The 20011-nt window shown below is 32.4% G+C and overlaps 1 protein-coding gene across 1 annotated transcript in view; it reads right to left on the bottom strand.

Moving 5' to 3' along the window:
* LOC132750111 (uncharacterized) overlaps positions 1–7843 on the bottom strand; it is a 38585-nt gene extending 30742 nt beyond the window's left edge. Inside the window, exons 1-3 of the mRNA XM_060740056.1 lie at positions 7598–7843; positions 5540–5564; positions 4908–5024 (exon numbers count right to left, since the gene is read on the bottom strand). Of these exons, the coding sequence (XP_060596039.1) occupies positions 4908–5024; positions 5540–5564; positions 7598–7843 (388 nt within the window). The remainder of the gene's footprint in view (positions 1–4907; positions 5025–5539; positions 5565–7597) is intronic.
* Positions 7844–20011: the final 12168 nt, after the last annotated feature.

Genomic DNA, 20011 nt, shown 5'->3' with positions numbered 1-20011 from the left:
TAGCTTGGCCTGATTGTTTAACGTATATTTATTCAGGTAAAATTTCATTGTGTGTTTATAATCTTTACTTGCATGGTTGAGAAGACACCGATTATTATTAGATTTATTCAAGTTAAACTTTTTCCGTGCGCGGTTATATATTGCTCGCTTGTTATACCAAGGTTTATTTTTGATTTTTGACCTACATGTGTTCCTTATTGTCTTAACGTGCGAATAAGACTTTGTAAAAACAGCTTTTGCAGATTCGTTGTAAATGTGAGTAATTTCCTCTACAATATCATTAAGCGATAAATTTGGATTCGAGCTTAAAGGAAAATTATTTAATAGGAATTCTACGCTCGCTACCTTATTCAAATTAATTTTTTGAATAAACTCGTGTTTTCGGCTGGGTTGCCATTTAATCGGGTTGCTATTTGCAGTCGGACTGTTGACACCATTGCTATCACTTTTAACAAAGTTAATTTCTAATGACAATAAAGAGTGTCCATCTGAGAAAATGCAATCTAATTCATTAATTTTGAAATCGTTTAAATATTTCAGTATATTTGCAGACGAAATGGTATAGTCGATTACCGACATGTTTTTGAATGTAAAATTTTAAATGTCTTTATCGTGGCTAAAACGACCATTTACTACAAAAAGATTATTATTTTTACAAATATTAATTAAAGACCGACCTATACAATTGATCTTATGATCTTTAGATGTCCTTAGAATGCTCAACCCTAACTGGCTTAATATATCTGTTTGATTAAAAAATTCTACGAAGTCATTTCCAAAATCAAAAAGGTTTGTTAAAAAATCATCCGATTCAGTGAAATCTTCTGCAATATGGGCATTAGCATCACCGGTTAAGAGCACATATTCATTTGCATTACACATATCAATCATTTCATTTTCAAAAATTAATAATTCATCTTGGTTAAAATATTTTGAAGTTTCTGGTTGAATATACATGACACCAATAATAACATGTTTACGACTTACAGGTGTACAATTCATAATTTTTAACCACAAAATATAATCGGAGCTAGAATCAATAATTTCTATTTGATCATGTAGACCGGTCTTTACAAAAATACACAGACCACCGGACTTTCGTATAAAAGCTTGTTTTCTAGGTTGTTTAAAGAACTGGTAACCATCTATAAATATATCGTCATACTGGTCTATTTTACACTCAACACAGCAAAATATATCAAATGGATAATTGATTGGTAACATAAACAGTTCTAATTGTCTAAAGCAGATATTTATCAACCAATACATAGATGGTTAGGGGAGCGGTGGCCTAGTGGTTAAGGTGTCTGCCTCTCAACCCAGAGATCCTTGGTTCGAGCCCTACTCGGGTCACGACCATGTTACTTCATATGAAACCAGTAATGGTTGGCTCCAGGAAGCAGTCTAAAAAAAATGTTGCAAGAACTTGTTCCGCAATCGAGCTTAAATAAATATGTTTAATCAAATACATAAATGAATCGGAACACAAAATTGTTCTTAAATAATCCTCTTAATGATCAAGCACACACAAGCAGTTATCACACATCTTCTACTAGCTTACACATTTGTTATGGGTATTTGAATGATATAAAAATATATAGAACAATGATTTTAAAGGTACGATAATTGTTTTAAGCTGTAGCTAAATACAAACACCAAATCATATTAAATATACATGCATTGGCAAAAGTGACTAGAGAAACAGGCAGAGAGAGGCTACGAAAAGCTGTGTGGCCACGCATGAAAAAATCATTGCATTGCATATAACGGAGAATATGCTCATATACAATAACGAGAAAGAATTATGTAAAAGACAAAAGCATAAGTTGCCTTTATATCTTTATTTGGCCAAGATTACCATAAAGATATAAGGTACAGTTTTCTTAACTTTTTAAATAATTCCAGTATAAAATCATAATCGACTTATCCAATATAACCCAAAATACACGGTTTGTACATATTATTAGAATAAATATAAAACGGTATTTCCGCTACCAGGTTAGCCATATTTATAATTACCGCGCTCAGTCGCGGTGGTGCTCGGAAAAAACTTTTAACAAAAAACAAAAGATGTCTATATAGCTTTGTATATAAAGGAAAGGAAAAGATGATTTTTTTTAGAAATTCTTTTTTCAACCACGTCGGACTTGAAAATCATTGATATGATTATTCCAAAGAATTAAGAAATGTATCTATTATCACAAAAAATATCTACTGTAAGAAAACTAAAAAGATTTATATAACCTATGAAATCAAAGTTAATTGTCATTTGAAATAAATGAATGAATGAATGAATGAATAAATGAATGAATGAATGAACGAACGAACAAACGAACAAATAAACAAATAAATAAGTAAATAAATAAAAATAAGACAACATGTGAAGATGCATGTTCATGAATATGTTTTTGTATTCAGTTTGTCTGATTTCATCCTTTTTTCCGGTTTGACTTTTGCCATATAGTGACATTAATATTTGTATAAGTTATTTTTTTTACAAAATCTTTAGAAGTTATAAGAACATTTCCTTGATGGGAAGAGAAATCATACATATTTTAATCTAGTTTATTTAAATACATTTTTGAAATCTAGTTAATCTCACCCCACAATATTTCTCATTTCACAAAATGTATTTCAAACAATAAAAAGATAGGTCAAAGTAATTAAATCACGATTATCTTCATTATACATAATTTGGAATGCCATAGAACTAAAACATCGTTGAATAATATCGTAAGCTGGCTAAAAGACACTTACTACCTCGCCAATCCAATTATCAAAGAAAATGTACAATATCATTTGTGTAAAATTATGTAATATACAGAGAATAGATTTTATTGTTAAGACTTGTTGGTTCAATTTAAATTACTGATGAAAACGTCGTCTAATGATACTTTTAACAGAAGAGTTTTGTATGCGCCTTTTGTCCATTGAATTAGTTAATCCTGCCAGGGTCTTTCTATCTATTGCAAACATGAAATCACGCTTAATGTCATGCTAAAGTTGAAACAACTTGAAAATCACGTTTATTAAAAGCCTTTAGGTATGGGAATAGAAAGAGAATATTAACCATAGAATTTAATAACGACACTAGTAATTCTTCGTACATCTTTACCAAGTATTTTCAAGGAAGATATATCATATTGACGCATTTCAACACACCTAAATGCAAGTGTTGGTTAAATTCGCATGCTTGTTTACGAAAGTTTCTTTTGTCGGAATCGAATGATTCATTTAGGGCCATTCAAATTTGATATGACTGAATTAATGTTTAGACGCAGGAACGTTCTAGTTAATTACTCAATTTCTTAAATTTACAAATGCATCGTCTATTTATCAAAATAAACTATTCTAAACTTATGGCTGATCATTTAGATTATATCAAATTGCTAATGAAATTGTTGAATGTTGATAAAATCTGTTTTTTTTTTGTTCTTTTATTTGTTCTGCACTGTACTTCACTGTTTACGATGTTCCTAGATACAGAAATGCTTTTTCTTGATTAAGACTAAATTCACACAATCAGAATATTGAAACTGGTCGGCATAACAATATTGAAAGTAATCGACGTGAGTGTGTTATTTGCAATTCAGATGATATCGAGGACAAATTCCACTTTGTTTTAATCATGAAAACAAGAGAAAATATATCCCATAATTCTACTATACACGCCCAAGTATGTTTAAATATATTGAACAGTTAAATCGTGCAATTTACTGTATAACATGCTTTAGACATAGAACTTACCAATTTAACAACACTTTTGTTGTAACGTTTCTTTTTAATTTATATGATTTTAGTGTATAAATGTATGTTATGACGAAGGGCTGTATGCTTAAATCTTCAATTAAACTTCTGTTCTGTTCTGGTCTTAACTATACTTAATGTAAACGTGCACCAACAAACAAACAGTCTACCATCTTTAGAAATAAATGAATAAAAAACAACTCATAAATGCATTTGCCGGACGAGCATGTAGACAAAACAAAGTAAGGACTTGAACATAGCCGATATAGTATAGTAGTATATTAACAACATACTCAATTTTTGAGACACCACAAGTTTGCTTGACAAAGAATCTGCCACATAACGGTCTTTACTAATGTCGGACTTCCACCGACCATGACGTTTCCAACATCTATCATTAACTCCGGAATTGGCAGCTGAGGCTGCCCCACCAGACCGTAGTGAATGAAGACCGATGTTCAAATCCTCCGTAAATGAACGCAATCTACCTATAATACTTTCCCTATCCCTTGAGTTACTTAACGGTTTGTTTTTGTAAATAAATTTACAAGTAGAATTTGATCTAAAACATGGCCTGAGTAAGTAATTTCAAATATAGTCTGACTGAACAAACTTATATAACGCCTAAGGACAAGTAACAGATATTCCTTTACTTATAACTATTTCATTTTCTTATCTGTATTGGTCAGTCTTACTTTTCCAAATTTTCAGACAAAAATAGTCATCATGAAAATCAATATCGTTACACCCGAGTGAACTCAATTCATCATACATCATAAAGCCTGCGAAACCTATTAAAATCATAGACATATCTCTGACAACTAAAATGTCTGAAGATTCTGAATATTCAGAACAAACGTCAATCAATGTCTGTGTAGACAGAGGCTTTTTTAGATGTTGGTTTAGAATTGTTCCGTTTAGCATTTTCTAATAATTATTTTACGAACGAGTTTTCAGACGGACCTGAAAGTCCTTTTAAGCCATGCGCCCCTTTCAACTATACACAGTTACTGAAATCACATGATCAGAAAAACGTTTTTTCTAGTAAATCCATAAAATATAATGCAACGTGAATAGGAGACGCTGGTAAAGAATTGGATCCCTTCTCAGAATGAACTTGTCCCATTTCTTGAAATATGAAATATACTCAATATTTGTACTGTCACTTCGTGAACCCAATAATTTTTGTGCCATTTTATCAGGCAAATCACCGAAACAGTCTAACGCTACCTCTGTCTGGTTAACATGGTCGATAATCGTGTCCTTGAGCTTCAAACCTGAAAATATATAAGAGCATTATATTATTTTGTCACAATTCTGAACGCTAAAAGGCCAAATATTAAAGGCCTTCCATCGAAAATTTCATTCTTTCCTCTGCCTCTTCTAATTGAAACAAGTCTTTTATGTAAAACGCTTGATTTTCGCCATCTGGAAAGATCAAAGGCCATAAACATGCTGATCTCCAATCGGTTCCACCAGGGTACAAACGCACTTGTCTCCTATTGCTTTTAATACATTTATATACAAGCCTCTTTGGTGGCACGAGCCAATTTATATGTCCTGACCAAACTTACCTGAAAGCATCCACTCCGTTAGTACCTTGACACAAAAATCTAGAATTGAAATTTGGACATTTTGTTTTGTAACTATAGGCAAAGCGATCAATACTATGCTTACCCCACAAATTTTTGAAGGCTGACAACTGAACCTATCACACATGTCAACTGTCCGACCAAACAAGCTAATTTTCTTACCCTAATCAGCGTTCTGGTCGATTATCGAAACTACTAACCTTTCAAAACGAAGCATGCGTTCTTCTGTTACAGATAACAAACCTGATATGGTATACCACACGTATCCCAAACAAACAAAAACCTGTGTTGGAGACAAAGTACATTTATCTTCTTTTAAAACAAGATATGTTTGTAAAACATGTATGCCCCCTATGGAAAGCCAATTAGTCATGTGATCAGGTTATTATGCATGACTCCTGACCCAGTGAACATAAAAAAAATTAATAAGGGTTATCTACTGGTCATGACTAGTCACAAGGTAATAATTATTGTGACCCCATAGGTTGTGTGCAGCAATTTAAGTTATTACAAATCATACCAAATAAAATATGCATACATTTTATGAATCATGTAGGCCTCATTAATGACAGCCAAGTTGACATATCACTTAGACCTTCAAATGTGTAATGTAAAAATATCAACCAAGGCAACTTGAGTTGTTGAGTTATTGGTCATAAACCATTTTAAAGTACAAGATCAATTTGACACTGATTCCTTGACCCAAAAATCAAAAGGGGTCATCTACTGGTCAAGACCAATCAACATATAAAGTTTGAAGTTCTTAGGCCTAAGTGTTCTTTAGTTATTGATCGGAAACCGTTTTAACTTACAAGGTCAATGTGACTTTGACCTTTGGCCCTAAAATCAATAGGGGTCATCTACTGGTCATGACCAATCATCATATAAAGTTTAAAGTTCCTAGACCTAAGGGTTCTTTAGTTATTGATCGGAAACATTTTTACTTACAAGGTCAATGTGACCTTGACCTTTGACCCAAAAATCAATAGGGGTCATCTACTGGTCATGACCTATCATCATACCAAGTTTGAAGTTCCTAGACCTAAGCGCCCTTTAGGTATAGAGTGGAATACGTTTTTAACTACAAGTAAAAGTAACCTGGACCTTTAACCCCTTGACCCCAAAATCAATAGGGTTCATCCGCTGGTCATGACCAATCATGATACCAAGTTTGAGGGTCCTAGGCCTAAGCGTTCTTAAGTTATTGATCAGTAACCGTTTTTACCTACAATGGTTTTTGTCCCCTCGAACCCAAAATCAATAGGGGTCATCTAGTGGTCATGACCAATTACCATACCAAGTTTGAAGTTCCTAGGCCTAAGCGTTCTTTAGTTATTGATCGGAAACTGTTTTTACCTACAAGGTCAATGTGACCTTGACCTTTGACCCCTTGACCCAAAAATCAATAGGGGTCATCTACTGATCATGACCAATCACCATACCAAGTTTGAAGTTAATAGGCCTAAGCGTTCTGTAGTTATCACTCGGAAACAATTTGGTCTACAGACCGACAAATGTAAAGCAATATACAAGAAGTGGGGGCATAACAAAACCGAACAGCTGTTAATCTCTTTAATGAATTGACCTAAAGACAAAGCTTTATCAAATGTCTCGTCTCCACCCAGACCATCGTCAAGAAAAACTATAATATTTTGTCCTTTGGAACGCCAGTGTTTCACAACAGCTCTCATCACCTTCGTTAATATGTTACCTGCTACAGGATACCAAATGGTAAAACGTGGTACCGATCATAATATGGTGATAGGCGCTCTTTAAATCGAACGAAAATAGATAATTGTCTTTTCTAAAAAGTTTCAGCAACTGATCCTCAAACGTACATTTATATCTAAACAATGACATATTTATATGCCTGCAGTCTTGTACCAAACGCGGCTAACCTGACCCGTTAAATTCTACTGTTAATGGATTAATAACAAAAGGAACCTTTTTCACCACATATATACAACATTTTTGCAACAGCTTATCTATCTCAGATGTTACAATCTGAGCATTATCTCAAGCGGATTTGTTGTTTTTATTAAATATGCGTTTTCAGGAATTACTTTAAAGAGCAACTTATAGCTGTTTTCAATAATTACCTGCATTTGCCCTTTTCCAATGTGATATATTTCTCTAAGTCGACTAACAGGGGTCATAACTCTTGTTTCTACTATACTTGTACTTTGACTGTTAAAGTTTTGCTTTTACTAAAACAAAATCTGATATTTTTTCTGAAAAAATTTATTTAACTGGCTTACACTTGATTCATTTGCCTCTGTAACCTTGACCTTGCAATCTGCCTGCCAATGACCTGGCCTCCCGCACCGAAAACAAAGCCCTGATTTTCGCCCGAGTGTCTGAATCCGAACGCCAACTGGAGCTGGAGCAGACGTTGTAGCCGTTGCATCCCTTGATCCTGGATTTATGTAAGGGGTAAAACGCCTCGACTTTAAACGCCTTTCTTGTCTGACCTTTCGATTCGCCTGCAGCTGTGCCCGATACATTTTCTTTTCGTCATCGGATCCTTCTGCAAGTGAATGCGTTTCATATTTTTTAACCACACGCCATCTTAGGTCGCTAGAATAAGCCAATTTCATTATTTTTTGACGGCACGTAAAGTGTCCATACCTTCAATTACTTTCTTTGTGGCTGCCTCTGCTTTAGTCGATCCACTAGAAACACGTCTTTGAGCTCGTTCCTTGCTTCAGCCAAACTTCCAAGCATTTTCTTTTCAAGCTTGAACAGTTCCTCGTTTCCCCGCTTTCGAAACTGATAATTGTCACATGTATCCAATTTTAGCTTTAATTTTTCAAGCTGAGTTTCTGAGATACGTATTTGAGCTTCAGTCATTGTTTTCTCAATCTCCGACAATTTATTTGAAACAAAACCATCAATTCTACTCAACAGATCATTTTCTCTCTCTTTATTGTCCTTTTTCTGCCACGTGGTCACCCAAACTTATCAATTTAATTTTGTACGTCTTTACTAAACGAGTGTGTCCGGTAGACTGATTCGCCTCTCGAAAACATCCCAAAATAAAATACACCACGATTTTCCTGTGCAATACATTTACACTTTGAAATATGCTTCTCACAAAAATAAACGCAACGTAAAGACAAACTTTTCGCGCTATACTAGCTAAAAAATACTCAAGGGGCTGGGGAAATAAAATCACGTGTACCGAAAAATTCAAGTCGGTGACCCATAAGTTTTTTAGTTATTTTGAAGTATACATTTTAAAGTACTAGTACGTTTAAAGAAAAAAATCAAAAATTTATTTCAGGAACTTTTTAATAAACCGCTTTAAAGCCGAAAAATGCGGCTATACTGACCGTCAAATTTTACACAAAATTGACAATTTTCTTTCGATTTTTCAAACATTTTTCGGCGTAAAAATAATGAATTTTCAGCTTAAAAGGAAAAATAATTTACATTGAATGCTGTAGAATTTAAGATATTTTGTCCTCCAATGGCGTTGAAATAACCGTAACAGTTGCCAAGGATACGCAAAGACGTCATGTTCAAAAACGGGCTTTGATGGTCAACTTTGACGCTGTGTTTACAAAAATTTGTTGAAACTATTGAATTAAAATCAACGGTACCTAATCAGAAATATGGTCAACTACTTGCATGCCAATTTTCAAGACGCTACTCGAAAGTTCGCGAAGTGTCGCGTTCTACCTTAATATTTCTCAGCCTTATCACAGCGCTATGCACTGTGCAACTAAGAATATAAAATGTAGGTATAGCATTTAGATTTGTCAACTTCAACGCGATGCCAAAACACCGACTTCCCATTTTTTTACATTCACCTTCCTTAGGGGGCAGGGGACATATTCGATTGATGGCCCCGGTCAAATTTTTTAATAACTCAGACATGGTGTTTTGAAGGTACTGATAACTTCTGATATTTCTCTGTCATTGTAATTCTTTCTTGTTTGTGTGTAGGAAATGAGAAGTATTTTTGGGTTTTTACCCGAAACAAAGCATTTTGGTAGATTTGTATTTATTTCTGACTCTCCGAATGCAGGTGAAAAAGTTAGAAATCAAGCTTTGACAGTTGGCGCCAAACAAGTAAGAAATTTCAGATAAATTTTGTGAAAAATCTAAACGTATGACAGACACTTTATTGGTCATTTCTGAAAATGTCATAGCTTGTCCTGCGTGTTACTGATACTTTTAAAGGAATTGGGTGGATTCTGGAGTATGCTGCACTTTCATGAAGATTGCCCATATTGGTATATTTTAGGTGTGATTTTGGCTGGGTGGGGGTAAATATAAATTGCTGTCAGTCATTTTTTGAAGGAGCAATGCATGCAAACTATTATTTTCTTCAATGTATGTCATATATCATTTAATAATGCTGTTCAACTGGTTATCTGCCTGTGAAACAGATTTTGAAATATTTGGAATTGTGTTTCTAGTCACACTGTAAAACAAATCTTTTCATTTTTTTTGGTCCCTTGCCCCCCTTAAGGAAATTTTCAAATTTATAAGATGTGTTTGAATTGAACCAAATATGCCCATAAACATTCCTTCTACATTTGTTAGTCAAAATTTGAAGTGACTGGTAGGATTTATCAAGTTATGTAGAGTAAGTAGACTGTCAAGTCAAGGGAGGTAATAGCGAGCTCGACGAGCTGGCCCGAAGGGCCTGCTCGCAAAGCGAGCTTTACGGTAACGCGAGTACCTGCTAAGTGATGGTTTTGAAAACTTTCGTCCGAAGTACCGAATTGGACACATCGCAACTTTTCGAATTTAAAGATAACGACAAAAACTGAGAGATTCTGACTGAAAACGGATGTGTAGACTGGTCACCCGCGCACGTCTACGGGAAATGTAATTGGACGGGGAACCAGAATAACGGAAGCTGTGTATAAAATATCGAATGACAGTTGTAAAATGAAAATTGAAGGCGCCATTTTGTTTAAAAAATCTGCTAAATAAAAACATTTTTTTGTCGAACTTTGTTGTGAAAACTATGTAGAATGAAAGAAAATGGTCTTACTAAGAAAATGAATCCGAACACCAACATCTTTTATTCAGTCGTTAACGCTGTACAGACGTTTAAAGTATTGTTTACGTGACGTCACAATGTAGCGCCAAACAGCACGTGCAAAATAATCAAATCAAGTACGCTATTTTAATGTCGCAAACGTTTTAAGTTTTACATTTATTTAATTAATAATCTTTATTTCGCTTGAAAAATTATCGTGTGAAATAAAATAAACAAACAAAGTTTTATCCACGTCTTCAAAACTCGTTATTCATTTAAGGTAGACCATGGTCCATGGGTAATGGGAACCACAAGGAACTGTAAAATTGACAACATAAGACAGTAATATGTCTTCAAGGTCACCTGTATGCAAAATTTAAATAAAATTTACCGTATGGTTTATGAGTTATGGATATATTTCTGAACTAATACTTTGCCATTAGAAGGGCTTATTTTCAGAAATGAGGAAACTCTTAATAATATGTAATATCATCATTATAAAAAATGTTTTTCAATTGCCCATTGTTAAGAAACAAATAATAACATTCAGGTAACAAATTACACAAGCAAAATGTTTGTCTTTAAACAAAATGTTCTTTATATGTATAAAAATGTTACCCTACCCCACCCACTTTAAACACTAATTTTACCATTTCCCTATCTAAAATGCCTTATTCAAAATATTCCTAAAATTTGTCATAATGAGATGCTGTTTTCAAAGTTTGCCTAAATTTTCTTAAAGGTATATTGGTTGATCATGTGAAATATAAAATACTTTTACCGTGTAGTTTTTATTTTATTAAACTTTGAATATATCTGGTATCATATTTGCTATGAATTGTGGGATTATTTAGCAAATAAATACCTACAATTAATTATATAATTTAAATCAAACCCTTTTTTCTTCTATAAGGGATCAGAGAGATACATAAATAATGTAAAAAAAAAGGCAAAAAAGAAGGAAAAAAAGTTGCCCCTTCTGGGGTTTGAACCCACGCCCCTCAATTTCAATGTAGTTTGAAAGCGATTTTAAGCCTATTTGAATACTCTTCAAAGTGGAGGTAATGCATTACCCATGGTCTACCTTAACGACAGGGGCGGAGCGCGCACTCGTCACTGCATCATAATATTTCACGTTAAAAGTACATCGGGCTCGCTTTAAGGCTTTGCCTTTTTCATATTAAAATTTTTGAATATTGGCAAACACTGTACTTCACAGAATGTGCACATTTATTCAGATTAAACAGTTTTACATAGTGCAAATTGACATAATAATGCATAATTGAGCACTTTCAATTGTTACAAATGTATATAATGTCATATAAGTCAACAGTGTTATCATTACTGCACTTTAAGGTGTATGCCAGAATAAATGGGGTCTGGTTTGCTGTAAAATTCATTTTGGGACATTAAATGTGGCTGTAATATTGTTTTTCTTGCTATAATCTCCTTCCATACTCTGAAAATATTTTATGGCATTTAAATGAAGGTGGAATACAGAAAAATGACCATCTCACAGGTTCCTGGCACTTGACATTAAGTAAATCATATAACAGGCATGGACATTGTACTAGTTACTTCCCCTGAAATAGGGTCTTTTTTTAAATCTTTGATTTAATACAAAGTAATCGCAGTACACACTTTTCGAAGTTACCGTTTAATGCGAAATACTCCATATTTTAAGAAAATAAAAGGAAACGCTTTAATGCGGATCACATAAAATATCTTAACTGCAGGGGACATATTCGAATGATGGCCCCGGTCAAATTTTTTAATAACTCAGACATGGTGTTTTGAAGGTACTGATAACTTCTGATGTTTCTCTGTCATTGTAATTCTTTCTTGTTTGTGTGTAGGAAATGAGAAGTATTTTTGGGTTTTTACCCGAAACTAAGCATTTTGGTAGCTTTGTATTTATTTCTGACTCTCCGAATGGAGGTGAAATGTTAAAAATCAAGCTTGGACTGTTGGCGCCAAACAAGTAAGAAATTTCAGATAAATTTTGTGAAAATTCTAAACGTATGACAGACACTTTATTGGTCATTTCTGAAAATGTCATAGTTTGCCCTGCGTGTTACTGATATTTTTAAAGGAATTGGGCGGATTCTGGAGTATGTTGCACCTTCATGAAGATTGCCCATATTGGTATATTTAATTTAGGTGTGATTTTGGCTGGGTGGGGGGTAAATATAAATTGCTGTCAGTCATTTTTTGAATGAGCAATGCATGCAAACTATTATTTTCTTCAATGTATGTCATATATCATTTAATAATGCTGTTCAACTGGTTATCTGCCTGTGAAACAGATTTTGAAATATTTGGAATTGTGTTTCTGGTCACACTGAAATACAAATCTTTTATTTTTAGGTCCCTTGCCCCCTTATATATTAACTCGGGACTGCTTGCACCCTCTGTCGTCTTCCATATCTTGCAAACGCTTGAATATATTTCTTCCATAATAAGTTCCATTGAATCAACGACTGCTTACCTTTTCAATATGCGTTACTTTTAAGTCTTTTGTACATAATTATGAGTTGGGAACCATTGCCAAAAAGGATATGAATATAATTTTAACTTTTTTTTACATTAAATAATACAACTGCAAACTTCTAAGGACTCTAAATTGAAAAGTAAAAGGTAATTAAATCAAGCAACATCATCAAGTTTACATGTTTGATATAAACTTACAGATACAATTTACAAGAATTCACGTCTGGAACAATTTGTTTTGATTGTATACAAATGATGTTTAATTATAAAGGGGAAGTAACTTTTCGATTTTCGCTACATATACAATAAAGTTTATTGTAAAGTTTATTGTATTGTTATTACTGAAAAGTATACAGAACAAAACATATATACTTTATTTCCGACTTGGGTTCAACACCCATCATCATAGTATTCTTATACGTATAGATTTATTACACTGCATGCAAAAAGAAATCATGTCATAATAAATTCAAACAGTTAAATTCACATATTTATCATGCAACTGCTATGGTAACTGCCCGATAACACTTGCCTGATAATTATTTTTGATATCAGGTCAGTAACATGATATCAAAAATAAGCCCCGCCCATTTTAACGGACTTTTTTCAATTGATTATATTCTTATTTTCATCAGCATGTGAATTCTACAATTTATTCTCATACCCTTACAAGTCTTGATCAAGATGCGATATTTATTTATTAATTATTTCGATTTCAATTACGAATAAATTAGATAGCGAATAGTTTTAGCACCAACTAAATGAAGTGACGTCATAATTTATATTGCAAATGACATCATTGATGTTCACGTCATACATGTAATCATAACAAACAGGCTGGACGATTTGAAAACTTGTAACTGTTTACTTAATTTCACCTGATTATTATTTAATAAGTGAACAAATTGTTTTGTTTAAAAAATAAGACGCATGTTTGTGTAGCTTGTGTTTGATTGCCGATTTTGACTTTTCTTTGATGAACTTTTGAATTTTTACTATTCAAGACAAATATTGCAGTAAAGTTTAGTTTATGTGATTCTAAGTGGATTTTTTGGATCGATGTTTAAATTAAAGGTAAGAATTTTATCGTATTAGGCCTACATTCTGTTGCATCTTTTATCCGAGTCGAAAGAAAAAATGGCGGCCATTTACAAATTCTAAGTTTCAGAGGCGGAGGAATTTGTTTTCAAGAATTATTTCTTTGAACAAAAATCCCCCTTTTTAAAGAAATTCGCTATTTAAAAGTAGATTATTTTGTTATTTTGACAGTTATTATGTAAAACATGATAAATAGAAAAACATGCTACTGTCTTTTGATATCAATTTTATCAGCATGTGAATTCTAAAATGTAATCTCATACCGTTACAAGTATTGAATCAAGATGCGATATTTATTTATTTATTAGTTCGATTTCGATTTCAATTACGAATAAATTAGATTGCGAATAGTTTTATGAAGTGACGTCATATTGCAAATGACATCATCGATGTTCACGTCACACTATACATGAAATGATAACAAACAGTTTAGACGTTTTTCTTTGTTTTTTTATTTTTTTATTTATAAACAAAACTCATGGCCCTTAAGGGCATAAGAGTGAACAATCAACAAAACAAAAAATAATAATACAAACATGGCATGAAGTAAATAAGTAAATAAGGAAGATGACTTATTGAAATTTCAGCATTATAGCTTTGACAAAATGGCTAGATTAAATAAAGTATTTCTGTTGTCGCTACACATAAGAGCCTGAAAATTTAAAATACTAGGAAACCTTGAATAATAGTTTACTGATATACCTGTGTCTTTCATGATTAAAATAAGTACATTTAAAAAATATAATGAAATTCATCACCTATTTCTTGCTGAATTACAAATTGAGCATGTTTTCTATTTTCCCTTTCAATACCAAAAATAGCGACCTTTCTCTATAGGAATATTAGAATTGAGACATCTAAATTTACAGAGAGCAATTGCTAAATACCTTGGTAAACATAGTAAATAATGTTCTAATTTAAATTGAGTTTTATATATTCTATAGTTTAAACACTTAGAGCAGAATCAAAAACAATCACTATTCCATACTTGTAAAAACTGATCACGTAATCGTGATTTTTATTACATATTTAAAATTATTAAAATTTGCAACATTCTGAGTTATCCAAAAAATCAGAACAACCAAGATTATTCAAAGTAGATTTTACTTTCTCGATCCACTGACAATGTAAATACCCTTTTCATGAAGATATACATAGTGCGGTACAAAGAAAGCACATATTTTATCATTTTTACCATTAACTAATTTACTCCAAAAATTTAACATTCTGCAAGTAATATCATTTTCAATAGGAAATGCACCTAGTTCTCCCAAGACCATAACGAAGGAGTTGACATCTTAAAGTTTAAGTATATATTTATAAAATTTCAATTGAAACTGAGAAATAATAGAATTATTTTTCAGATCCCCACACCTCCGACCCATACAATAATATTGGCTTAACCATACTATCAAAACAACTGTAACTGAATATCAATTGGCAAACACAATTTCTTAATTTTAGTTAAAATACTAAACATAGCCTTCCTCGCTTGATCTGTCAAGTGTTTTTTTGTTTTTTTAAAAATTCCCCAAAAAAATTAAAAACCACCCCAAATAATTAAAATCACTACATTTTAGGGGTGAAATTATTAAAAAAAAAATACAGGCTATTTTTTTAATTTTCCCCACAATAAAAATACAAAAACTTTTGTCTTATCGGTTTTTAACATAAAAATCCAAAATTTTAAAATAATCCAAGCATGCATTTAGGGGCGGGGTTTAAGGGCCCATTTGATTTTCCGGGGCAAAAAACCAACTGAAATCACACAAGAGAAAAAGTACAATTCAAGAATAATCCCCAAATCACATTTTAACGTTCATTTATCTGGCTAAAAAAACCAACCCTTCACAATTTTAAAAATATAAAAACCAAATCTTAAAGGGAAAAAATTGAAAACAAAATTGGAAAAAAATTTTCTCCCTACGGAACCTAAACAGTTTAAAAATTTTTGAAAATTTGCATTATCATTTTAACCCCAAACTTAGGGGGGACATAGAAAATTGGAATAATTTTAAGTTTTTTTCCCACAATTTTAAAGGGCTAAAAATTTTCCCCCAAAAAGGCATTCCGGTTTAATCCCTATCAAATCTTTTTTGTAATCAATAAAAGGGGCAAAAAATCTCTTTTTTTTCGATAAGAAAATACAATCAACATTTTAAGGAAAAAAATGATCCTTAGTCCATAACCTTTTGCGAAACCCCCTTTAAACTAATTTTAAAGGGGCCGACTTTTCCAAAAAAAATTTTTTCAAATTTTTAAAACTGAGGAAACCCAATTTTAACCAAGACAATTTAAAGGGTTTATACCTCTAAAACCCAGCTTTAATTTCCCCCTTTTTTTTTTTATAAATAAAAAAATTAACCCGAAAACCATTACTGGAAAAATTTTCAATTACAAGATTAAAATAAGCTGCCTACAATGGTAATAACAAATCTTATTGGGATTTTTATATACCATTCAGTAATATTACTTAGGGAACAGCTTTTATTTTTTAAAGTTTTAATACTTGTGCAATTTTCAAAAAAGTAGTAAGATGGGCGATTTAAATATCATTAAATTTCGAAATTGATGTTCAAATATCAAATTCGTAAATAAATCCTTCAGAACATATCACTATTTATATACGAAAATCGAATCATGAAACTTCTAACGAAACCTTTCATTACCTCTTTCCCGTTCCCCCAATGATTTATGAGAAACCCAACCAGTACTCCTTTTTTTTTGTACATCTTAACTTTTTAATTTTTTTAACAATACTTTTTTGGTAATGTCCTAAGTTTATATTTAAAATTTCTTGAGTTCTTACTACAGTTTCCAATTTAATAAGTTATCTTGCTTCCGAAAAAGACGTAATTACGCTTAGAAAGATAATACTTTCCTTCTGACTATCCCTGTACATTCTAAGTCAAACCCCACTGAATTATTAGACTTTTTTTGAGGAGTTAATCCTTTCTCTGTACAATTTTTACCTAAATACATTTTTCAAGCAGGCAGAAAGTAAAGTATCTTCACCATTTCAATTGTGACTCTTGTTAATAAAGTCAAGTGTACATGTACCTTCACTACTATGGGTACAATTGAGAACAAATAAGGGATTAACAGTTTTCACAATCAATACAATTCAGAAACTCATCTGAACTTTCAGAATTCCAAAATGGTTTAACTACATCATACAGTATTCACGTGGACCGATCACTATCCAATGTTACAAGAACACAGTCTGATTATACCAGAATCTAATGCAAAAGAAACACTGCCCACAATGAACATCAGACAATAACGGTCAAATGGTAAAATTTCAAGCATTTAACATGAGTGTAATAGTTCTGGTGAAAGTAAGGACATAGTCGATTAACACTAACACCCTTGCATGTTTTTTCACCAATGTAAGCCATCTTTACCCAATCTACCATTGGCTATGTGAACCATCTGTAGACTTACAAAAATCCAATAAGTCTGCGGCCAAAATTATTACAAAATTTGTCTTTCAAGAGAATCTTTCTGTAGGAAAACCCAAGTATCAAATTATTCTATTAAACAAATCTTTGTTTCATAATTCAAAACAAATTAATCTGAAATGTACTTATCAATTACAGTAAAATCAGGAAACGTACCAGTTCTTGCATTTAGATCCCCAAGCATGCATACAGAAAATTTTTCTAGGTTTGAAAGCAATAATATCTGCCTCAATCCTATCAAAAATATCAATATTTGAATAGGTGGACCCTTCAGGAGGGATATAAAATTGCTCCAAAGATACATTTCATATTAATGACACTTTCATCAATTTGAAACCAAATACAATTTTCAAAAAGATTATCAAAAAATTTAACTTTATTCAAAAATTGTCTTTTTTTAATAGAAATTTCCAATACCTCCAGATTTTTTTGAACAAAATTTCCTACTTAACCCATAAAAATTTATGGTTTTTCAGTAAAATACTGTCATACTCATCTAACTTAGTTTAGTTCTAAACATTTGAGAACTTGTGAATGTTTACCCTATATTCGCCGGATTATTTAATAAGTGAACAAATTGTTTCGTTTAAAAAAAATAAGACGCATGTTTTGTAGCTTGTGTTTGAATGCCAATTTTGACTTTTTGTTTGATTGAAATTATCGTGAACTTAAAAATTGAATTTTATTTGACAATTCAAGACAAAATGTGCATTAAAGTTTAATATGTGATACTAAGCCTAACGGGATTTTTGGATCGATGTTTAAATTAAAAGGTAAGAATTTTATCGTGTTGGGCCTACATTCTGTTGTGTCGAAAGAAAAAATGGCCGCCATTTAAATTTTACAAATTCTAAGTTGCAGGGGCGGAGAATTTTTTATTAAGAATTATTTCTTTGAACTAATAAGAGCCCTTTGCTTACGAAATTCGCTATTTAGAGATTATTTTAGTTATTTTGACCGTTTTTATGTTTAATGATAAATAAAAAAAGCTACTTCACTTTTAATCAAATTTTATCAGTCGGCTGATAGGGCAAAGGGGCTCGGCAAGCCCGCCCTTATTCTAGCCCATATCACCTTGCCTTAAAAAAATTATATCAAAAGACATAATTTATCCTCTATTTCACGGGGCGAGGAATTGTTACACGAAAGGATGGAGTTTCTTATGAAACTTGTTTAGGAGTTCTTATAATAAACTGTCACGGATCCTGGAAAACGTTACGGATTTCTGTGGAAACTTTTTCTATTACTTGGAGAACCGCGTAAAAAAATGGTTTTTTTAACTTTAAATGGGAGTTGAGGTGCTAAATTAAACTTGATAATTAAGATTGCCAGCATATTGGGTATTTTGTTTCAGAAAAAATCTTTTAGTCCATATTTTGTCCGCCTTTTTAAAAAAAAATCTGGTAGTTTGAGAAAAACTACAAATTACTTGCTAATTCGTAACATATTGACCTTTCATTTGTGAATCTTCTTCGTTGCTAAACTTAACTACCTAATATTAGAGAGTTGCAAACATAAAGCCCCCAGGCTAATAAATTATTACCCGATTTTCAAATGTTTACGGAGTTCTTGCGATAACTCAAAAAATGTCCTGGAGTTCTTATGATAACTTTATAGTTACTGCCAGTGGTGTTTTTGTGCTTAATCACGGCACATTAAGCGTATTTATTAGTCAATAAGTGTTAAATCATTATGAAGCATAGTACGCTTATCATTTGCACAAAAATTTGGTTATATACGATTGGTTTTTGATCGTGTTTTTCAGTTCAAGAGAAGTATTCTTACCTCCGTTTTCTTGTTGTTTTTTGTGTTTTGTTTTGGTCTTTTTGTTGTGTGTTTTTTTATTTTATTTGGGGAATGACTGTAAACATACTTGATGTAGAGCATTTACTTCAGATAAAAATACGCTTTGAATTTAATACTCAAGCCATGATTTCGTCATATATACAGTATTCCTGCAGTTTTAGAGAACATTAAGTAACTGATGCTATCGGTATTGCATGTAAATGGTTTTCAAGCAAAGTAGGAGGTAGTATGCACTACTTTATCTAAAATTTAATGAGGTGGGTGTCGTCTTTTATGTATTCAAACGGGTATTTCAATTTCTAAAAGGTATCAGTTTTGTCATAGAAACGTATAAAGTCTATGACAATGATATGACGATAGAAAGTAAGTCTTTCAATAAAGATATGTGAGTCACCGTAAGGTTCATGCCGTTTATCGACTTTGTTTCCTTTCTCTATTAAATCCAATGTAGCATCACGTGACTTACAGCAATCCCCATATTTGGAAAATTAATGCATACATTTTTCTTATCAAAGTTGGGAGGTCCTAGTGGAAATTTTGCAAAAACCTTTTGCTGTAATTGATTACAAAAATATATTGTCGACTTCTTTCGCTCGAACCCGTAGGGCACGTGCAATCTGTCGAAGAGATCGGTAGTAATCAGTTGATTTTTATGCATAAAAAGATCATACATTTTCGGGTGCAGGGTGTGAGGGATATCCCGGTTATACGATACATGGTATATCTAATGATACAATTTACTTAGCCGCTCTTGAGGGAAGCCCAACTACTTATTGTCTGCTTTAGAAAGGTGGTTGCTTTAAAACATGTAATTGAGAAAA

This window comes from Ruditapes philippinarum, unplaced genomic scaffold (genome assembly GCF_026571515.1).
Source record: "Ruditapes philippinarum isolate M1 unplaced genomic scaffold, ASM2657151v2 ctg5970_1_1_1_1, whole genome shotgun sequence".
Lineage (NCBI taxonomy): Eukaryota > Metazoa > Mollusca > Bivalvia > Venerida > Veneridae > Ruditapes > Ruditapes philippinarum.
The sequence above is the reverse complement of the archived record's forward strand: the minus strand, read 5'-3'. Positions and strand labels throughout refer to the sequence as shown.